Source organism: Epinephelus fuscoguttatus, linkage group LG18, assembly GCF_011397635.1.
Source record: "Epinephelus fuscoguttatus linkage group LG18, E.fuscoguttatus.final_Chr_v1".
Taxonomy (NCBI): Eukaryota; Metazoa; Chordata; class Actinopteri; order Perciformes; family Serranidae; genus Epinephelus; species Epinephelus fuscoguttatus.
This window is the reverse complement of record NC_064769.1, coordinates 18,345,161-18,362,295: the sequence shown is the minus strand read 5'-3', so window position 1 is coordinate 18,362,295 and position 17,135 is coordinate 18,345,161. Positions and strand designations below refer to the sequence as shown.

The 17,135-nt window shown below is 41.9% G+C and overlaps 1 protein-coding gene across 4 annotated transcripts in view; it reads left to right on the top strand.

Annotated features, from left to right (window-relative positions):
- Window positions 1-16,203, top strand: part of abl1 (c-abl oncogene 1, non-receptor tyrosine kinase) — a 36,994-nt gene extending 20,791 nt beyond the window's left edge. For 2 of the 4 annotated variants that reach the window (XM_049604213.1, XM_049604215.1), the window contains exons 2-11: window positions 5,562-5,726; window positions 6,640-6,935; window positions 10,502-10,774; window positions 11,038-11,122; window positions 11,857-12,034; window positions 12,638-12,822; window positions 13,038-13,190; window positions 13,294-13,383; window positions 13,519-13,647; window positions 13,801-16,203. In XM_049604213.1, coding sequence (XP_049460170.1) covers window positions 5,562-5,726; window positions 6,640-6,935; window positions 10,502-10,774; window positions 11,038-11,122; window positions 11,857-12,034; window positions 12,638-12,822; window positions 13,038-13,190; window positions 13,294-13,383; window positions 13,519-13,647; window positions 13,801-15,488 — 3,242 coding nt within the window. In that variant the 3' untranslated portion in view covers window positions 15,489-16,203. Of the gene's footprint in view, window positions 1-5,561; window positions 5,727-6,639; window positions 6,936-10,483; window positions 10,775-11,037; window positions 11,123-11,856; window positions 12,035-12,637; window positions 12,823-13,037; window positions 13,191-13,293; window positions 13,384-13,518; window positions 13,648-13,800 lie in introns of all 4 variants that reach the window. The other 2 variants (XM_049604212.1, XM_049604214.1) reach the window with 1 other exon arrangement.
- Window positions 16,204-17,135: the final 932 nt, after the last annotated feature.

Here is a 17,135-nt window from a genome sequence, read left to right as displayed (position 1 = left end):
TATCAGCGAGTGAGTGAGCCTATGCACTGATCTGATACCACGTAATTGAGTAATATATTTGATTTAAACCCCCAAGGTTGTCATTTTTGTAAACACCATGAAGGTGGTCTATTTACTATATCTTGGAGAGCTCCAGTGCGATCCTATCCCTCTCAGGAGCTTCGTAATCCAACATGGAACAATAGTGTTTTCTTTTCTAGAGACATTAAACATTATAAATCCAACAGTGTATGTTTTCAGTGATTATTTATCCATTTATCCTTATTGAAAGAAATTATTGTTGTCGTTAGCCATTGGCTGAAGCCTACTAAGTGGAAGATATATCCCATGATGCATTGGGACAAGTTTGTTGACAAATCAGGCTGATCCCATAGAATATGTGCAATGGAATAACATGATTTTCAACCCATCTAAATATGAGTAGATCTGTGCAGAAGGTAAAATATATCATTTTATTTTGCTTTGTGACATGGCAAATGGGCCAGTAGCATACAGCTATTAATTTTTTGTTATGTTTTTTTTTTTTTTTACACAATGGCATTGGATTGGTACTCGTATTGGCCAATATGGGAGCTTAAGTATGGGTATCTGTATCGGGAAGGAAAACATGGTATTAGAACGTCTTTAGATTTGTACTCAGACTGCTGCTGGCATTTGCTAGTTAGTTTAATTTTCATCCAAAGCATAAGGCAGCTTATTTGAGATGCTAGAGGGCTTCGTGGTCACCAGCACCAAGTAGAACCAGACATAATGTTTTTATTTCATTTTAAGTGGTCTGTTTTTCTTTTTTCAATAAATTTCTGTCTTGCATCAGTGTGTGAGTTTGGGCGCATTCCTCTTGCTCATAGCAGTGTAGTCATAGGTATGAATGCTTTACAAGTTCCACACATATTTAATCATTTTGAGTGTCATCTCAGTGATGCAGCCAGGACATGCTGCAATTCCTCCCACTGCATGACTCTGATAACGGGCCTTTTTTTTCTGTTTGTTTCTCACTCGCGTCCTGAGTTTCCTTTTTCATATGTCTTCTATTTTCTCCTCTCTTTGAGCTTGTGTTGTCACGGTCCATGTGTCAGTATGCTGTCGCCCTTTCACAAAGAGCTGTGGTATTTGTGGCCCGTAAAGTGGACATGTGTGGCACGGGTTGCTTAAAATGCACTGCCCACACACTTTATGACCAGGCCAAACTCTGGACTTATGGTATGTCTTGTTGGCACTCAGGTCTGCTCTTGCCTAGTGGAACTCTTTTTCTATCCTGCTTGATCTCTGGCCTAAACCTAAGCCCAAATTTGATAAAACACAGCCGTCTTTCTCACTTCAATCATAGTGTTTGTGCTTTTTATCTACAATAATCACTGGGAACATGACATTCTTGTTTGTTTACCCAAAAGATAAAGTAAAAGACAAATCTTTGGCTGCTGGTTTTTGATATATACTGAAAAATATAGATTTGGGAACATCCTAATCACCTGTATGATGCAATCCAACACAGTAGAAATGCAAATACTTTGTTAAAATTGTGTCAGAGAGCCAGTATACTGATTGACTTGTGCTTATAGATGGATTCCACTTTTGAAAACAGGCAGACCTGTTGCATTTTGGAGTAACAATCATGGGTGCTTCCCCCAGCTGGCAAGGATGCAAATATCTCCGTGCCTCATGCAAAAATAAAGCTAGACCAAACCAAAAAACAAACCAAACGGTCCGTCAGGAAAGCATTACGTTTTTGGTTCTTTTTCATTACTGTACAGTGATGACTGGTATCAATGACTAGCCAGCAATAACTTAGTTTACCGGCATTTGAAAAATGTTTGACAAGTTCATCTTATTTTGCTAATTTAGCCGGTCTTCACCAAAATACTTGTGTTTGATTCTTTTGTAGTCTTAAAACCGCAGTTCAGATTTTTTTGACATGATACAGTAACATCCATGCATTGATAATACTAGCATGGAACTCATATATATTTAGTTCATGTTAATATGAGAGTATGAGCTAGGCAGCATGCTCCAGATGAAATTGAATCTGACATGCTCTCACAGGAAAAACAGCAGATTTGTGACCTAAAAGAAGCACCACATTTGGCTTTGATTGTCTCACTGTGGAGACTGGTGAGCCTAACTTGGCAGAAAAGGTTGTGTGAAAGTCTTCCGTCTGCCTCCTGATACACTGATGTCTTCAACTTGTCAACAATGTCATGACTGACTGTGCAGCATATGGTGTGTTTTACTTTCTTAGGGTTATACTACATTTGGTCTTGCATGCTACAAAGCCTTTGTTTATCTCTTTCTTTGAGGACCCGCAAGGGATACACACATACATTGGACACCAGCGCCCAGAAGCAGAATCGTCTCCAGGACTTCATGTTCATATTGTTGTTTTGATAAGGAGTAGAATGAACAAGTTGTACTCAATTAGATGTATCAAATTTAATATCAATTCCAAGTCACCCAAAGTCTGTCTTCAACCCTGTCACCAAAAACATTTAATTGGCAAAGAATGATTTTAATAGACTTAATGTGCAGGTCTGTGGCAAGCAAATCATTTTTAGTTGATGATTTTATTATGAAACACATTCTTGATTTTATGTTGTCGTTTCGATAAACCAAGATAACAAACCCTCCCAACTTCTCCTAACTTTTGTGAGCAAAGCTAGAGTGCATAAGAAAAGAGGTGCTTCATGCTTGTTTTGATAATGCTGCTTTTCAATTGAATTCCCTTTGTCGAGCTGCATTTTTAAACCTCTTCAGGCTGCCTAAAAAGAGATGAACTTTTTATGCCTCAGCGCCAGGGATAGCCATTGTCGGAGACATTATGTTTCCTGGTTGTCTGTCCATCTGTCCTGTTCTGGTGAACGCGATATCTCGGGAAAGCCTTTGGGGAATTTCTTCAGATTTGGCACAAACTTCCACTTTGACTAAAGAATGAACCAATTCTAGTTTGCTAACTTTGCTGAACAGCTGTCTATCTTCTGTTATATATTATGATTTTAAGTTTGATGTTGATAACTTCTAGGACAGCAGCACTAAATAACTGTATTGTGTTCTGGATAACTATGGACTCACTCAGCATGTGACGGAGCTCACACACAGTACAGAAAAGGCTCTGGACTCAATCATTCAGGAGCATCAAGACCAAGAGTGTGGATAACATCACTCCAGTTCTCAGATCTTTACACTGGCATCTTTTTTGTTTGAATTGATTTGCTGCTTTATAAAGCACTGAATGGTTGAGGGCCAAAATACATTTCTGATCTGCGGCTATGTTACACGATGCTATGAACCATCCAGACCGCTCAAATCATCTAAGACATCTTTCTTACTGTTCTGAGTATATCCATAGTTGCTTGCTACTCCATTTTGACACCCATTTGCTGCATGCTCAATCAGCTCTCTGCTGAGTTTCCACCAAATCCAGCTGTGCCTCGTGTCCACTTCATGCACATTCTCCTTTTCTCCAACAATCATTATGTTGTGGTACACTACACAGGTTCTGGATGCTTTTGGTTGTTTTCATACCTTGGTCTCCTTCAGACCAGACAGATCTGACCACTCCTTCTGCAAGCATGTCTGCAAAAGACACATCAGGTGATCTCACTCCTGATTTAGTTATGTATTTTTGCAGAAACAGACTAGATCTGTGGAATTTTTCTCAGCTAACATCCACTTATGCAATAAATGTGGTGAGCAAGTCGTAATTTGCTGCATTATGCAGCTGGGGGACTTGGTTTAGCTCCAGTTCTTTCCACCATATGATGAAGAGCTTGTATATCCAAACTGTCACATTTTCAGGAAAAACAGCCTCGACAGTGACCTGCATCTAAGACACAATCAGGTGAATTCAATAGATTTTCGATGAGTTTTTAAGATTAAAGGGTAGAGGGAACAAAATGATAAATAACAACTTAAAGATATATGATATTCAGTTGACAGGGATGACGTAATGGATAACTGTTCCATCGTTGTGTGTGTGTGTGTATGCAAGTTCGAAATGCTTCAGGTTGGCCACAATTTTCCTGCCTGCGGTACAAGAGCTATGATATCATGCTTTATTTAAAAACTGTCATTGACAGCTGGTTTTGTGTTTTATCAGGCAGTGACCAGCATTTCAGACATGCTGGCAAACTTGTAGTGGTATTTTCTCATGACAACTACAGTTTGTCCCCTGGAGCTAAACTTTGCCCTCAGACCATTGTTCTATTCATAGGTCCAGTCTATTTGTTCGAGTTTAAGAAAGTGTATTAGTTTGATATTTATATCAGGGTGTGTGAGAAGTGATGTCATGATTTCCAGCTGCAAATATGTTTAATTTCATTTGTCATTTTTGCAGGAAGAAAAATAATAGCTTTTGGATTGTGTTTCATTACCCTAAGTGTTTAATTTTACAGTCGTAGAAGGGCGTAATTGCTGGATTACCAAATAAACATATTTAGAAGTCAGTTACCAAATCCCTAGACTCTGGAAAAACAAAGCGAAGAAAATAATGTAGAGGCCCAAAGCTATTTTACAATTCAATTTTTAATGCTTTTCTCTGCTTGGCCAGTTTTATTTAAGTTTGTCACACATCAATAATTAGACACTGTTTTTTCCAGTCACACTGTGATTGTGGAGAATTGGAAGCTTAAGTTTAGATTCAGTCTGTTTTCATCAGTTTTTGAGGGTTTGGTTCGTTCATACTATTGCTATTTTTTTTACAAATTGATTTAAAATATTTCCCCCTCACATCTTCCTCAGTCTGAAATCCTTACTGGAAGGTGAAAACAGGGTGCAGCTGTAGCCTGTTGTCTCTGTTGGAAGGATGTGGGTGTTTGTGAGCTGGGGGGGGGTGGTGAAATGTAAGATGCCTCTGAAACATGTGTGACAACAGCTGAGCAGGCCGAACAATCAAGCTCACGTTTAGGCCACACTGCAGTTAAAGGTTTTCTCCTAGCGTCTGCGTCGCTCTTCTGTTTCTTTCTCTTCCCTCTTAAACACCATTTTCTTCTTTTCCCCTCATTCTTTCCATTTTCCACATTTTGTAATTTAGCCATCAGTTTTACTGCTCTAAAATTGCTATAATTCCCGCTGTGTCTGTAATTAACATAACTGTAAGTTGAAGCGCTGTGAACCCGGGCTCATTACCTGTGAGTGCAAGCACATCCATTTTACAGTCACAGTGAAGATTCATGCTGGGACACATTCTCACGGTCTGATGTGCGGTAGTTGTCTCGGTATTCAAGAAAATGAAAACAAAGCAGGGATAATCCAGGAAATGAAAAGTTCTAAAGACAACGGCGACACAGTGGGTCACATGATCAGGTTTATTACTCTAATTCCACGTTGGGACCGCAACTGATGACCTGCTTGTTGGAGCGAGGCCTAGTCAAAGGGGATGCAGAAGAATTTAAATGACACATGGAGAAGCAACAGTTGACACTGTTGCTGAATCATGGGAAAATTGCTTCACAGTCTCGCTGCATACCGAACACACGCCTACAGATCTCCCTCAGGCCTCTCTCAGCGATGCATTGTTTGATGTTTTCCCTCATATTTTAGCATGTGTTCTCCTTTCTTTTTTTTTCCAGAAGCTCTCCAGAGACCAGACTTTGAGAGTCAGGGTCTGACAGAAGCCGCCCGCTGGAACTCCAAAGAGAACCTATTGGCCGGACCCAGCGAGAATGACCCCAACCTGTTTGTCGCACTATATGACTTTGTGGCCAGTGGTGACAACACACTCAGCATTACTAAGGGTAAGTAAAAGAGAAGCATAAGGCCATTTATTCTCATAATTTTAAATAGAGTAGTTTGTGTTCAGATAGGAATGATTCAGACCATTTTGATACAGGCGTTACAGGTATGGTTGAGTCAATATGACAGAAATACCAATGAATTTTGAATGGTGGCGGTGAAATGCAAAGTGACTGGATATGAGCTAGGTCATGAATCTAACTGGGGATCTGCTTATTTACTTCCCGTCTCCTTCCCTCTCTGTCTTCATCCCCATCTGACTCTCACATCCTGAGGATGGTCTCATGCGTGTTTTTTTTTTCCTCTGAATTGACTGTAAAACAATACCACAGACGGATCATACAGACAAGCGGAGGAAGGAAGGAGAGAACATATGCACCGGAAAAAACAGGAAAATGTTCTGTAACAACAATACTTTCCACTTGATTCAAATACAAGCTGTTGCATATGATTTTTATTTCACTTTTGATCTATATTGTCAGATAAAGGACTAATTTGAAGTTTGGTCATCAGAATCTGGCAATTTGTAGGATTTAATGTGTAATTAAAAATTTGGGGTTTTTTTGCTTAATCCAATTGAAACTAAAGAAGTGAGTGCATTTCTTCACTCTAGGTCACCAAATGACTGGTGGAAAAGAAAAATCCCCTGCTAGGGTTTCTCATCTGAGGAAACATGACATCAGATACAGTGAATTCCAGCATGTCTGACTTAAAACATGCTGAGTTCAGTTCTAGTTTAGTGTTGTCATTGTAGCCCCTTGTTAATGCAAAGAATATGGCAGACAATGAAAATGCTCCTTCCAGGATAACAGGAATGAGCTGTAACCAATAACGATAACATTAAAGTATGGCTATGCAGCCAACAAGGTACTTCTTGGGTAGTTTTTACATTTTTGAATCTCACACGTTGACTAGGAGAGAAGCTGCGAGTGCTGGGTTACAACCACAACGGCGAGTGGTGTGAGGCACAGACCAAGAATGGCCAGGGTTGGGTGCCGTCCAACTACATCACCCCAGTCAACAGCCTGGAGAAGCACAGCTGGTACCATGGACCTGTGTCACGCAACGCTGCAGAGTACCTGCTCAGCTCGGGCATCAACGGAAGCTTCCTGGTGCGCGAGAGTGAGAGCAGCCCTGGCCAGAGGTCCATTTCTCTGCGGTACGAGGGGAGAGTCTACCATTACAGGATTAACACTGCATCTGACGGGAAGGTAGGCATCAGGAAACATAGACACATACTGTATACACACACCAAGAATGTCGTCTGTCTACTTAATAATAAAGGTGTAATTACTGTATGTTGACAACTGAAAAAATACCTTAAACCTGTTATGCTCATTTTCAGGTTCATACTCAAAATACATGTTTCTATGCTTTAATGTTGAATGTTGAAACACTTCTCCCATACCGTCTGTGCTGGAACACCTGTATGCAAGAACGCTCAGTTTTAGTGCCTGTCTCTTCCAGCCCCCCTGCCAAAAAATCCCAGTCTGCTCTGATTGGCCAGGATTTCCGGAGTATTCAGAACTGTCTAAAGCCCTAGGTTTTTGTCAGGGGGATTACTTTTACATACGTTTACCTCGTTATTTGATGAAAATTTGGCATTGTAACATTATGTATATGACAGAAAATAAGGAAACACATTATGATTTCCCATTAAGGTTCATTAGGCTGTTAGATATAGTATGTTATGATCTAATCTTAGGACTGTGCTTCCTCTTCCTCTAGATGTGGTTTGTAGTTGATTACTTGTTTATTACTGACAGCACATGGCAGGACCGCAATGTTCTATATCAGCTGTTGTTCAGATGTAAGGACTTATATAAAGTAAACATAATACTCAGCTGCAGTGACCAAGGAGTATCATATATTGAGAAATAGAAATATCTAACTGCATCACACAGACTCACAAAGTAACACTAATATCTGAAAGAACAAATCAGCGCATTATTCTGTTCTCTCTCAGCATTGGCGAGGGAACAGGTTTCCATCGTTCTGATACTTCCAATGCGAAGACGGAACTTAAGATGGAAATTTTTATTATTTTAGTGTCTCTAAAATGCTACAAAAATGTTATGAGGTTTTGCATAATATATTGCTTGAAGTCATAAATGTGAAGAGCTTAAGACTCAGGTTGGACAAAGAAGTCAGGGTACGTGGAGCACACGGTTACAGTGAGAGCTTTTAAATAAGGTGCATCCTGATGGGGTCGTCATGATAGGTCCGACAATATGATAGGTCATCCAGTAATCGGAAGAGTGTTGGTGCTATCCCCTTTTCCTCCAGCCTGCATGTCAAAGTAGTCTTTGGCAAGATACTGAACCCAAATTGCTCCCGATGCTGTGCCATTGGTGTGTGTGTGAATATTAAACTGACTAGCAAGTGGCACCTTGTATGGTTGCCTCGGCCACCAGTGTATGAACATGTGTGTGAATGGGTGAATGTGACTGGTGGTATAAGAGCACTTTGATGGGTCGGAAGACTAAACCAGATCAGAAAGGCTCCATACAAGTGCACGTCCATATACCATAAGTGTATGCCATATTTGTATGCACGGCTGAATGTCTTCCGCGGGATTCCCCCAAATTGCTATGTCAATCGAGAAGCCGCTGCCATTTTGGCTGTGTCACCCTCCTGTCTGTGATGCAGTGAGGTGAGCTAGCTCGAGGAACTCTAGCTATGACAAGAATGCCTCTAACCACCACTGTGCTGCTCATAATGGCCAGCAGACGCAAGGCCGGCCAGACACTGACGCCCATGCTAAGACATGCATTAGCACAGACAGATGCAGCCAAGTATGCACACACGCACACATACACACACACACACACACACGCACGCACACGAAACAAATGGGCGAACACGCACACACACACACACACACACAGAGTTCCCCATCTCATATTGTTTTCCATCCTCCCACTGAGCTACAACTCAAGAGTCTGGTATGACTTCTCCAATAATTTGAGATTACCTCAGCACTCCCCCGAGCTGCAGCTTTGTTTCACTCTGACTTTGTGATTAACAGCGCTCCGAATAACTTAGGTTTTTACGTTAGTCAAACTGATTTTTTCCCCCGTAATTTAGTAAATGGTCAAGGTTTAAGCCAGGAGAGCGGCCAACTGACCATTAAATCCTCTTTAGATTTTAAAGGTCTTTTCACTGCACTTTTTCTAGTTTCCCCCCGCATGCCTTCAGCTTCCTCAAAGAGCCCGTTCACCAGTAAAGAAATGCACAGTTCAGATTGTAGAGCAAATCATTTTCAGGGTTATGTAAGACTTGGACAATGGAAAAGACTGTGTCCACTGAGCCCTGACCAATATCCTTCCCTCCACTAGCTTCCTGACTAATGCCTTGTGAGCTCTGAATGGACTGAGACTGAGACCCAGGGTTCTTTATTAAGAAAATGTTTTAGTGTCGTTTTGTTAAGACTTCGTAGATTATTTCATGCTGTATTACTGGCACACTGCCAGTTATTTTTGGTCTGATATGTTTCCCTAATATCATTTATTGTTTCCAGACATGGAGTGTCAGCATTAACTTTTTAATGCATTTTTACACAAGAAGTCATCATGTAATGAAAACATTTGGTAACATTTGTTTATTTAAAATCCTAACAGCTGTGGTGCACTCTTTTCTATTTTCCGTCCTTTTTTAAAAAAAATTGTTCATTGGTTTTTAGTTTACCAAATAAGTTCATTGCAAATCACATTTTTGTGATTTCATGATGCGATGTGTCCAAAAATGATTGGATTAATTTACCTTTAAATGTTGTTCTCTGTCATCATTTCACATATATAAAAATGTTTTGTATTCTCATCTTAAAACAGTTTGCCAGTAGTTTCAATAATGCTGTTTAGAGATTGATCATCGTTCTTTTAATTGTGTTTAGTCTAAAGTTGTACTCCTTTTTTCCCTCCCAGTCTTTATCTTTTTATTAGTTTGTTGTATTAATATTTGTTTTATTCATTGTTAAGTCCTATAACAGTGTGTTCTGTACTGTTCTGTTTTCCATTTGTTCTATGAATGTGTATTTTGAGTCCCCCTCAAAAAGGAGATGATGCGTCTCAAATGGTTTATCCTAATATAATACATTTCCATAATGACAATGACCTTAGGTCTGCAAGCTACATGTGAGGAGATGAGTACAGAAAGGGACGCCAAATTTTCTCAACTTTGTCAGCAAAACCGCAAAATATACAAGTTTTAGGTGTTGTATGACATCTCTTAACCATAAAACCTAAGTGGGTTTTTGGGTTATTCCAACTAACCTGTGTGCTAATGCCATCATAAAAGATGCAATCTTGTAATTTGCTCCTTTAAGAGGACTATCCTCTCCCGAGATGCCAAATACAGCCATCAAAGGATCAGGCCCCATCACCTGCCCAAAAACATGGCACAGAGTTTGGAAAATAGACTTCCAATAGTTAGATAATTCAGGACAGAAGCAGAACTTTTGTACAAGAGTAGCAGGAAGGAGGTCACAAATAGAGTCTAAGTTTTACTTTGGAATAATGAAGATGATGTAGTAACTTTATTTACTGTATTAGCCGATGCCTAATGCATATTGATGCTGTATGTACATTTGTTTTGACCGTCCTTTAACCTGTCTAATTGCAGAATTTAAAATTTTCCTCTCAACTGAAAATAATTTATAGACTTTTGGTTTAGGAAGTAGCATTATCATCACACGTAGTTGCAAGAAATTCTGTCTGTCCTAAACTGAACTGACCTCTCATGTACATCTACTCAAATGTAGAATCTCTTTCTCCTCCAGCTGTACGTCTCGTCGGAAAGCCGTTTCAACACACTGGCGGAGCTGGTGCACCACCACTCCACGGTGGCCGACGGCCTCATCACCACGCTGCACTACCCGGCGCCGAAACGCAACAAGCCCACCATCTACGGAGTTTCTCCCAACTATGACAAGTGGGAGATGGAGCGCACTGACATAACCATGAAACACAAGCTTGGAGGGGGCCAATACGGGGAAGTGTACGAGGGTGTTTGGAAGAAGTACAACCTCACTGTGGCTGTCAAGACACTAAAGGTAAGAAAGAAAGTGGGACAAGGAGAGGTCTGTGTGAGACCAGATTGGATTTATAAACTCATACATTTGACATGATGAGAAAAGGGCTTATGTCTGTATGCATTAAGTCAAGAGGAAACATTTTGATACTTACTACCACAACATATTAATGTGGTCAGTTATAAATATGCAATTTGGCTGAATAATGCCACCATCTGGTGGCGTGTGGATGCAACTGCAGCCAGTCCAGGGCTTTGCTCACTTTTTTGCTCATAACTGTCCAGGAGGATACGATGGAGGTGGAAGAGTTTCTCAAGGAGGCCGCTGTGATGAAAGAAATCAAACACCCCAACCTGGTACAACTGTTAGGTATGTAAACTTTCAAAAGCATATTATATCATACTATTGTATAAGTTATGCATTTGAATAGATTTCTTTTGGCTCAGATGAACTATTAACCAGAGTCTTTTGCGGAGGTACTCATGTTTGCATGTTAAACATTTTATTGTCCAGTGCAGCAGATGTATTTTCAAGATTGTTTCTGCCTAAAAGTTAATGAAAGTAACACTCAAACTACAGTTATTATTGTTAACTAAAACTAAACTAAAAATTAAAACGAGGTGTGAAAAAAACGTTTTAGTCAACTTAAATAAAAGTTTTAGCCTGAGTCAGTTTGGTCAAATTTGTCAACCCAGCAAACGTCAGGAGGCAATAGTGCATGTTTATTAAGACTGGAATGTCTTCTTGATTTTGAGCCATCACAAAGTGTTGTTTGTATTGTAATACATATTCTGAAACCCCTAAATCATGCCTCTAAATACTGTCCATGTTTATAATAATAATAATAATAATAATAATAATAATAATAATAATAAAGAAACTAAAACTAGTACTGAAACTAATAAAAACTACACTTAAATGAACATTTTTGTAAAATAAAAACTAAACTGAAGCCAGCAAACCCACTCTGGAAACGGTGACTAAACTGGATTAAAAACAAAAATTAAAAATGCAATAAAAATAAACACATAACTATAACAACTACCAACTCATTTTAAAGGGGATATTAATACATTTTGTTTTGCAAACTGTTTCCTCGGCAGGAGTGTGCACACGGGAGCCACCGTTCTACATTATCACAGAGTTCATGACCCATGGTAACCTGCTCGACTACCTGAGGGAGTGCAACAGAGAGGAGGTCAATGCAGTGGTGCTGCTCCACATGGCCACACAGATCTCCTCTGCCATGGAGTACCTGGAGAAAAAAAACTTTATACACAGGTAGTATAGATCTCACTCTTACTTTTTCAAGTCTATATTTAATCAAAGAGGTTGGACAGTATTGAATCTGAGATAACTGATTTCAGTTTTCATTGTAAAAGGCGCAACAGCCTATCTACAGTGCTGTGGTCTGAGTCAGAGCTGCAAGAATACTAAAGAAAACATTATCTTTGTCCTCATTTTCTCTTTTGTCCCCATTCCTGAGCTGCTCTGTTCTCATCTGCTCTCTTAGGAGGACAGACTTGCATCACAGACAAGTCCATGTTGTTACATAGCTCGTTTATTCTGGCACGTTTAATGAGGTCCTTCTGAAGGGATGAGATGATTTATGTCTTCCGTATTTGCCAAACTGCATTTTAATTTTTAAACCTGACAAGACTCTGCTTGTGACTCTGCTCCACACAAAACATCTGTAGAGTTGCAACATTACAGTGGATGTTGTAACAAGACATACCATTGATTTTTTTTCTTATTTCTTCTCAGATACATTTATGCATTTTTATTTTTGGAGTAGTTTATAGTCTGTTTCTGATTTTAGAAAGTCAGGATTCCCTCATGGCCTCTGTTCACCACTCATTCTCCTCTCTGTATTCTCTCCTGCAGGGACTTAGCTGCACGTAACTGTCTGGTCGGGGAGAACCACCTGGTAAAGGTTGCAGATTTCGGCCTGAGCAGGCTAATGACTGGAGACACCTACACAGCTCACGCTGGGGCCAAGTTCCCCATCAAGTGGACCGCTCCAGAGAGTCTGGCCTACAACAAGTTCTCTATTAAGTCTGATGTCTGGGGTAAGTTTGATCTCATCGCTGAAATGTGTTCCTGATGTTCCCGCTTGAATAGCTAATTTCTTTCAGGTTCTTTATTCAACAAGGGGAAACGATTTTACTAATTATAATATTTCACATAGTCCCACCATGACTTTACGTTCCAGTCACTGGACATGTTTCAGTTGTTTATTGTTGTATGACTAACACAGCTAGCTGTCCTGTGCCTATATCTGCAGCATTTGGTGTGCTGCTGTGGGAAATCGCTACCTACGGCATGTCTCCTTACCCCGGCATCGACCTGTCCCAAGTGTACGAGCTGCTGGAGAAAGACTATCGTATGGACCGACCGGAGGGCTGCCCCGAGAAGGTCTACGAGCTCATGAGGGACTGTGAGTAGCAAAACTCATCTATGCAGACCATGATTAGAAGCAATCTATTCTATTGGAAGGACTTTTAATTGTTGATATTTATATTTTTTTGTCTTTCTGTCAGGTTGGAGGTGGAACCCCTCAGAGCGTCCATCTTTTGCTGAAACACACCAAGCCTTTGAGACCATGTTCCAGGAGTCCAGCATCTCTGATGGTCAGTACTGCTTTCTTTGATACCCACAGCACCTCGATTCGTTGCTGTTATTTTTTAATATCCAAAGATATCCTTGTAATGGTTTTGTCAGAGTTGGTGGTAAGACTCTTAAATCTTGACTGTCTTTATTGTTAGAGGTGGAAAAGGAGCTGGGCAAGAAAGAGAAGAAGACAACATTAGGCCCCATCCAGCAGGCTCCAGAGCTGCCCACCAAGACCAGAACTCTCCGCAAAAACATGGACAACCGGGATGGAGATAGTCCAGGTGAGACGCGCTCACACACACTCCTGCTTGAGTTGCTACAACTTGTTGTAAAATAGTAAATAATTTTTCCCATCTTTCAAATTATTTTGTAATTGTGGTTCGAAAATTGGTTATTCTTCTTTATCACTCGTTTCTTTTTGGCCTCTTCCACAGACCCATTGGAGCCAGAGGCAGCGGTGTCGTCACCCATGCTTCCCAGGAAAGAGCGCCCCCTCCTGGACAGTAACCTGAATGAGGATGACCGCTTGCTGCCCAAAGACAAGGACAAGACACGTGGCGGTGGCTTACTCAGTCTCATAAAGACAAAGAAAAAGAAAAAGTATGCACCCGCTCCGCCCAAACGCAGCTCCTCTTTCAGAGAGATGGACATCCACCCTGACAGGAGGGGCGTGACTCCAGATCCACGAGATAGTGACAGCTTCAATAACGGTGCATCTCTGGCCATCAATGACATCACACATGGCCTCGACTCTGCAAAATTCCTAGGGAACAATAATGGGGCAGGGGGCATCACCAACGGGGCTCCTACCTATCCAGGACCTTTGTTTCCCAGGAAGAAGGGAGCTCCTGCGGTGCCTGGCCCCGGAGGAAAAGCAGCTACGACACCGCCCAGTGAGGAGGAATCCATGTCTAACTCAAAGCGATTTCTCTGGTCCTCCAGCATGCCCACTGGCTCAGATGGCACTGAATGGAAGTCTGTCACACTGCCGCGAGACCTTGGCCAACGCCACTTTGACTCAGGCACCTTCGGGGGCAAGCCAGCTCTGCCACGCAAGAGAACCAGTGAGCAAAAAGGCGAGAACGCCCCTCGAATGGGCACCCTCACTCCCCCGCCACGTCTGAATATCTCATCAGATGTTTCCTCCAACTTCTCCAAAGACAGTGATCCCAGTCCTGGTTCCAGTCCCCAGGCATTAACACCTAAGGTGGTCCGGAGACCAGGGTTGCCAGGACTGGAGAACTCCAAGACCAGCGCTCTCCACGCTGAGCTTCTCAAGCCCAATGTGTTCCCTGCTTTAGGCGCAGCTGGAGAAGAGTGCAGGGCCCGCAGAAACAAACATAGTGTGGACTCTTCATCTGTCAGGGAAAGAGGAAGGTTACAGAAACCCAAGCCAGCCCCACCTCCACCACCCACAAACGCCAAAACAGGCAAGAGTTCCCGCAGCCCCACTCAAGAACTCCCCTCGACCTCATCCACCACCTCAGACATCAAAGCTAAGGGTCTCCCCTCTGTCTCAGAACCCCACCATACAACCACTGCCAGTGACCAAGCCCGCTCATCCGTCAGTGAGGGCTCCAAGAAGCTGCCCCTGGGCTCCACCTCCAAACCTCAACCGTTAAAGACCTCCGCTTCCTCTTCTTCAGTGACCAGCTCCCTCTCCAGCCAGAGCCTGGGAGGTTTCTCTTCCTCCCTCACCTGCCCCGGCGATCTGAGCTCACCCACTGCTTTCATCCCCCTAGTGAACACCCGACGCTCCCTCCGCAAGACCGCACCCCGCCAGGCTGCTGAGCGCACCCCTAACTCGGCTGTGACGCGTGAGATGGTGCTAGAAGGCACCGAGCTGCTCCGCGCAGCCATCTCCCGCAACTCTGAGCAGACGGGTAGCCACAGCGCCGTGCTGGAGGCTGGAAAGAACCTGTCGAAGTACTGCGTGAGCTACGTTGATTCCATACAGCAGATGAGGAACAAGTTTGCCTTCCGCGAGGCCATAAACAAGCTTGAGAGCAGCCTGCGTGAGCTGCAAATCTGCCCTACTGCCACAGGGGGCGCCAACGCACAGCAGGACTTCAGCAAGCTGCTGTCCTCTGTCAAAGAGATCAGTGACATTGTTCAGAGGTAGCGCCATAAAATCTCATCCTACCAAGAAATAAAACTGATATGAACTGTATCTTACACTACCCTTTTTTTCTGAGCATGCTCATGAACTGCGGTTCGTGCCAAGCTCGTGTTGGAAATGTGAGGGTAAAGCCTGCGGGAGAGCAGCAGAGTGTAGGTTTCACACTACAGTACACTCTGAAACACTTAAGCCTGTGGTTACTGTGGATGGAATCAGAGGAATCTCTCAGCAGACGTTGTCAGAGTTTGCAATATTGAAAAGCCTTAACCATGAACAGTGTCTTGTGGCCCTCCTGAGAGGCGAGGGGCCAATTCTTTATCAACATGACTTTTCACCAATCATTTCTGAAATGATCATGTCTTATGTATTCTAGTTGTGTTCTCCCCTTTATCGATGACACTAGTAGAAAAGAGGCCTGTGATATTCGTTTCCATCACTATTGATTTTTCATCAGTGACAATGAGCAAAAACAAAACACTTAACCTCATCTTGTTCCAGGATGCATTTTAACACTTAAACGACTGATGTCATAGTTTCCATTTTCACCTGTAAGATTTAGGGAGCGTCTGGAATCACGCAGTGTTTATAACCTGAAGCCTCTGTCCAACAAATCCCATTGCTTTGTAACATTTCGTCAGTGATCGGATGCGTGCTGAGTGATGACAACGTGTCAGTGTTTGTTCTGTATGAATGCTTTTTTTTTTTTTTTTTTTTTTTTGCAGTATTTGCAACCATGTGCCATAAAATAATAATGGGAGCAAACAAATGAGGCAGAATGAGCTTCTGGCCTTCACCTCTATGCTTCACTGCACACTTTGGTAACAAATAGTGCCTTTAACACTATTGGCAGAGCTGTTTAAGACTTGCCACTTTAAAAGTGCAGAGATGTGGCCAAGTGGTTAAGAATAGCTGGGTTGATTTGTTTATAGGATTTAAATGTATGATTGCCATACCAAAAAAACCTTTGTCTCCAGTCTGTACTGGAGAGGGACCAGGGTGCACGATCTGCGACTTTGTGGATCTGTTGTTTTATGTTGTCCTTAGACTGGACTTCTTTTTTTTTATTTTTATAAAACTGATTCAACTTTCTTTACATGCCAGTCACAAAAGCCATCAGTAGCAGCTCGGCCTTGCAGCAGCACGCTGTTGGATCTGTTAAGAGGGATCACAGACTGAAACAGTGTTTCTCCAACCACTGAAGAGATTCTTTGCCTGAGAGAAGGGTTTATGTCACGTGGTCTAAATGCTGTTTCAGAGGCCTTTCCACCCCAGCAGAAAATTTTATATATATATATATATATATATATATATATATATATGGGGGAAACACTGGACTGAAATGTTTATGGATCTGTCACTTGCTGTCTTACAAAATGTTGTATAAGTGAGAAGCTGACCATTATAGACTTAAAGAACCATTGAAAATTCCACTGTAACATCACACGTTCCTTTATGCTCGTCAGTAACTCTCGGACATTTTCAGTATTCGTGCTGTAGTCGTCTCACCCCATGTGCCCCGACTGACTGCGATGCCTGAGGACATAAGTCAACTGCAAGCTGCCTTGACTTCAACATGGTACTGTCAGTGTTGGCTTTTCTTTTTGTTGTTTTTTTATTCCGCCCCTTTACCAACCACTACTCTACTTTAAT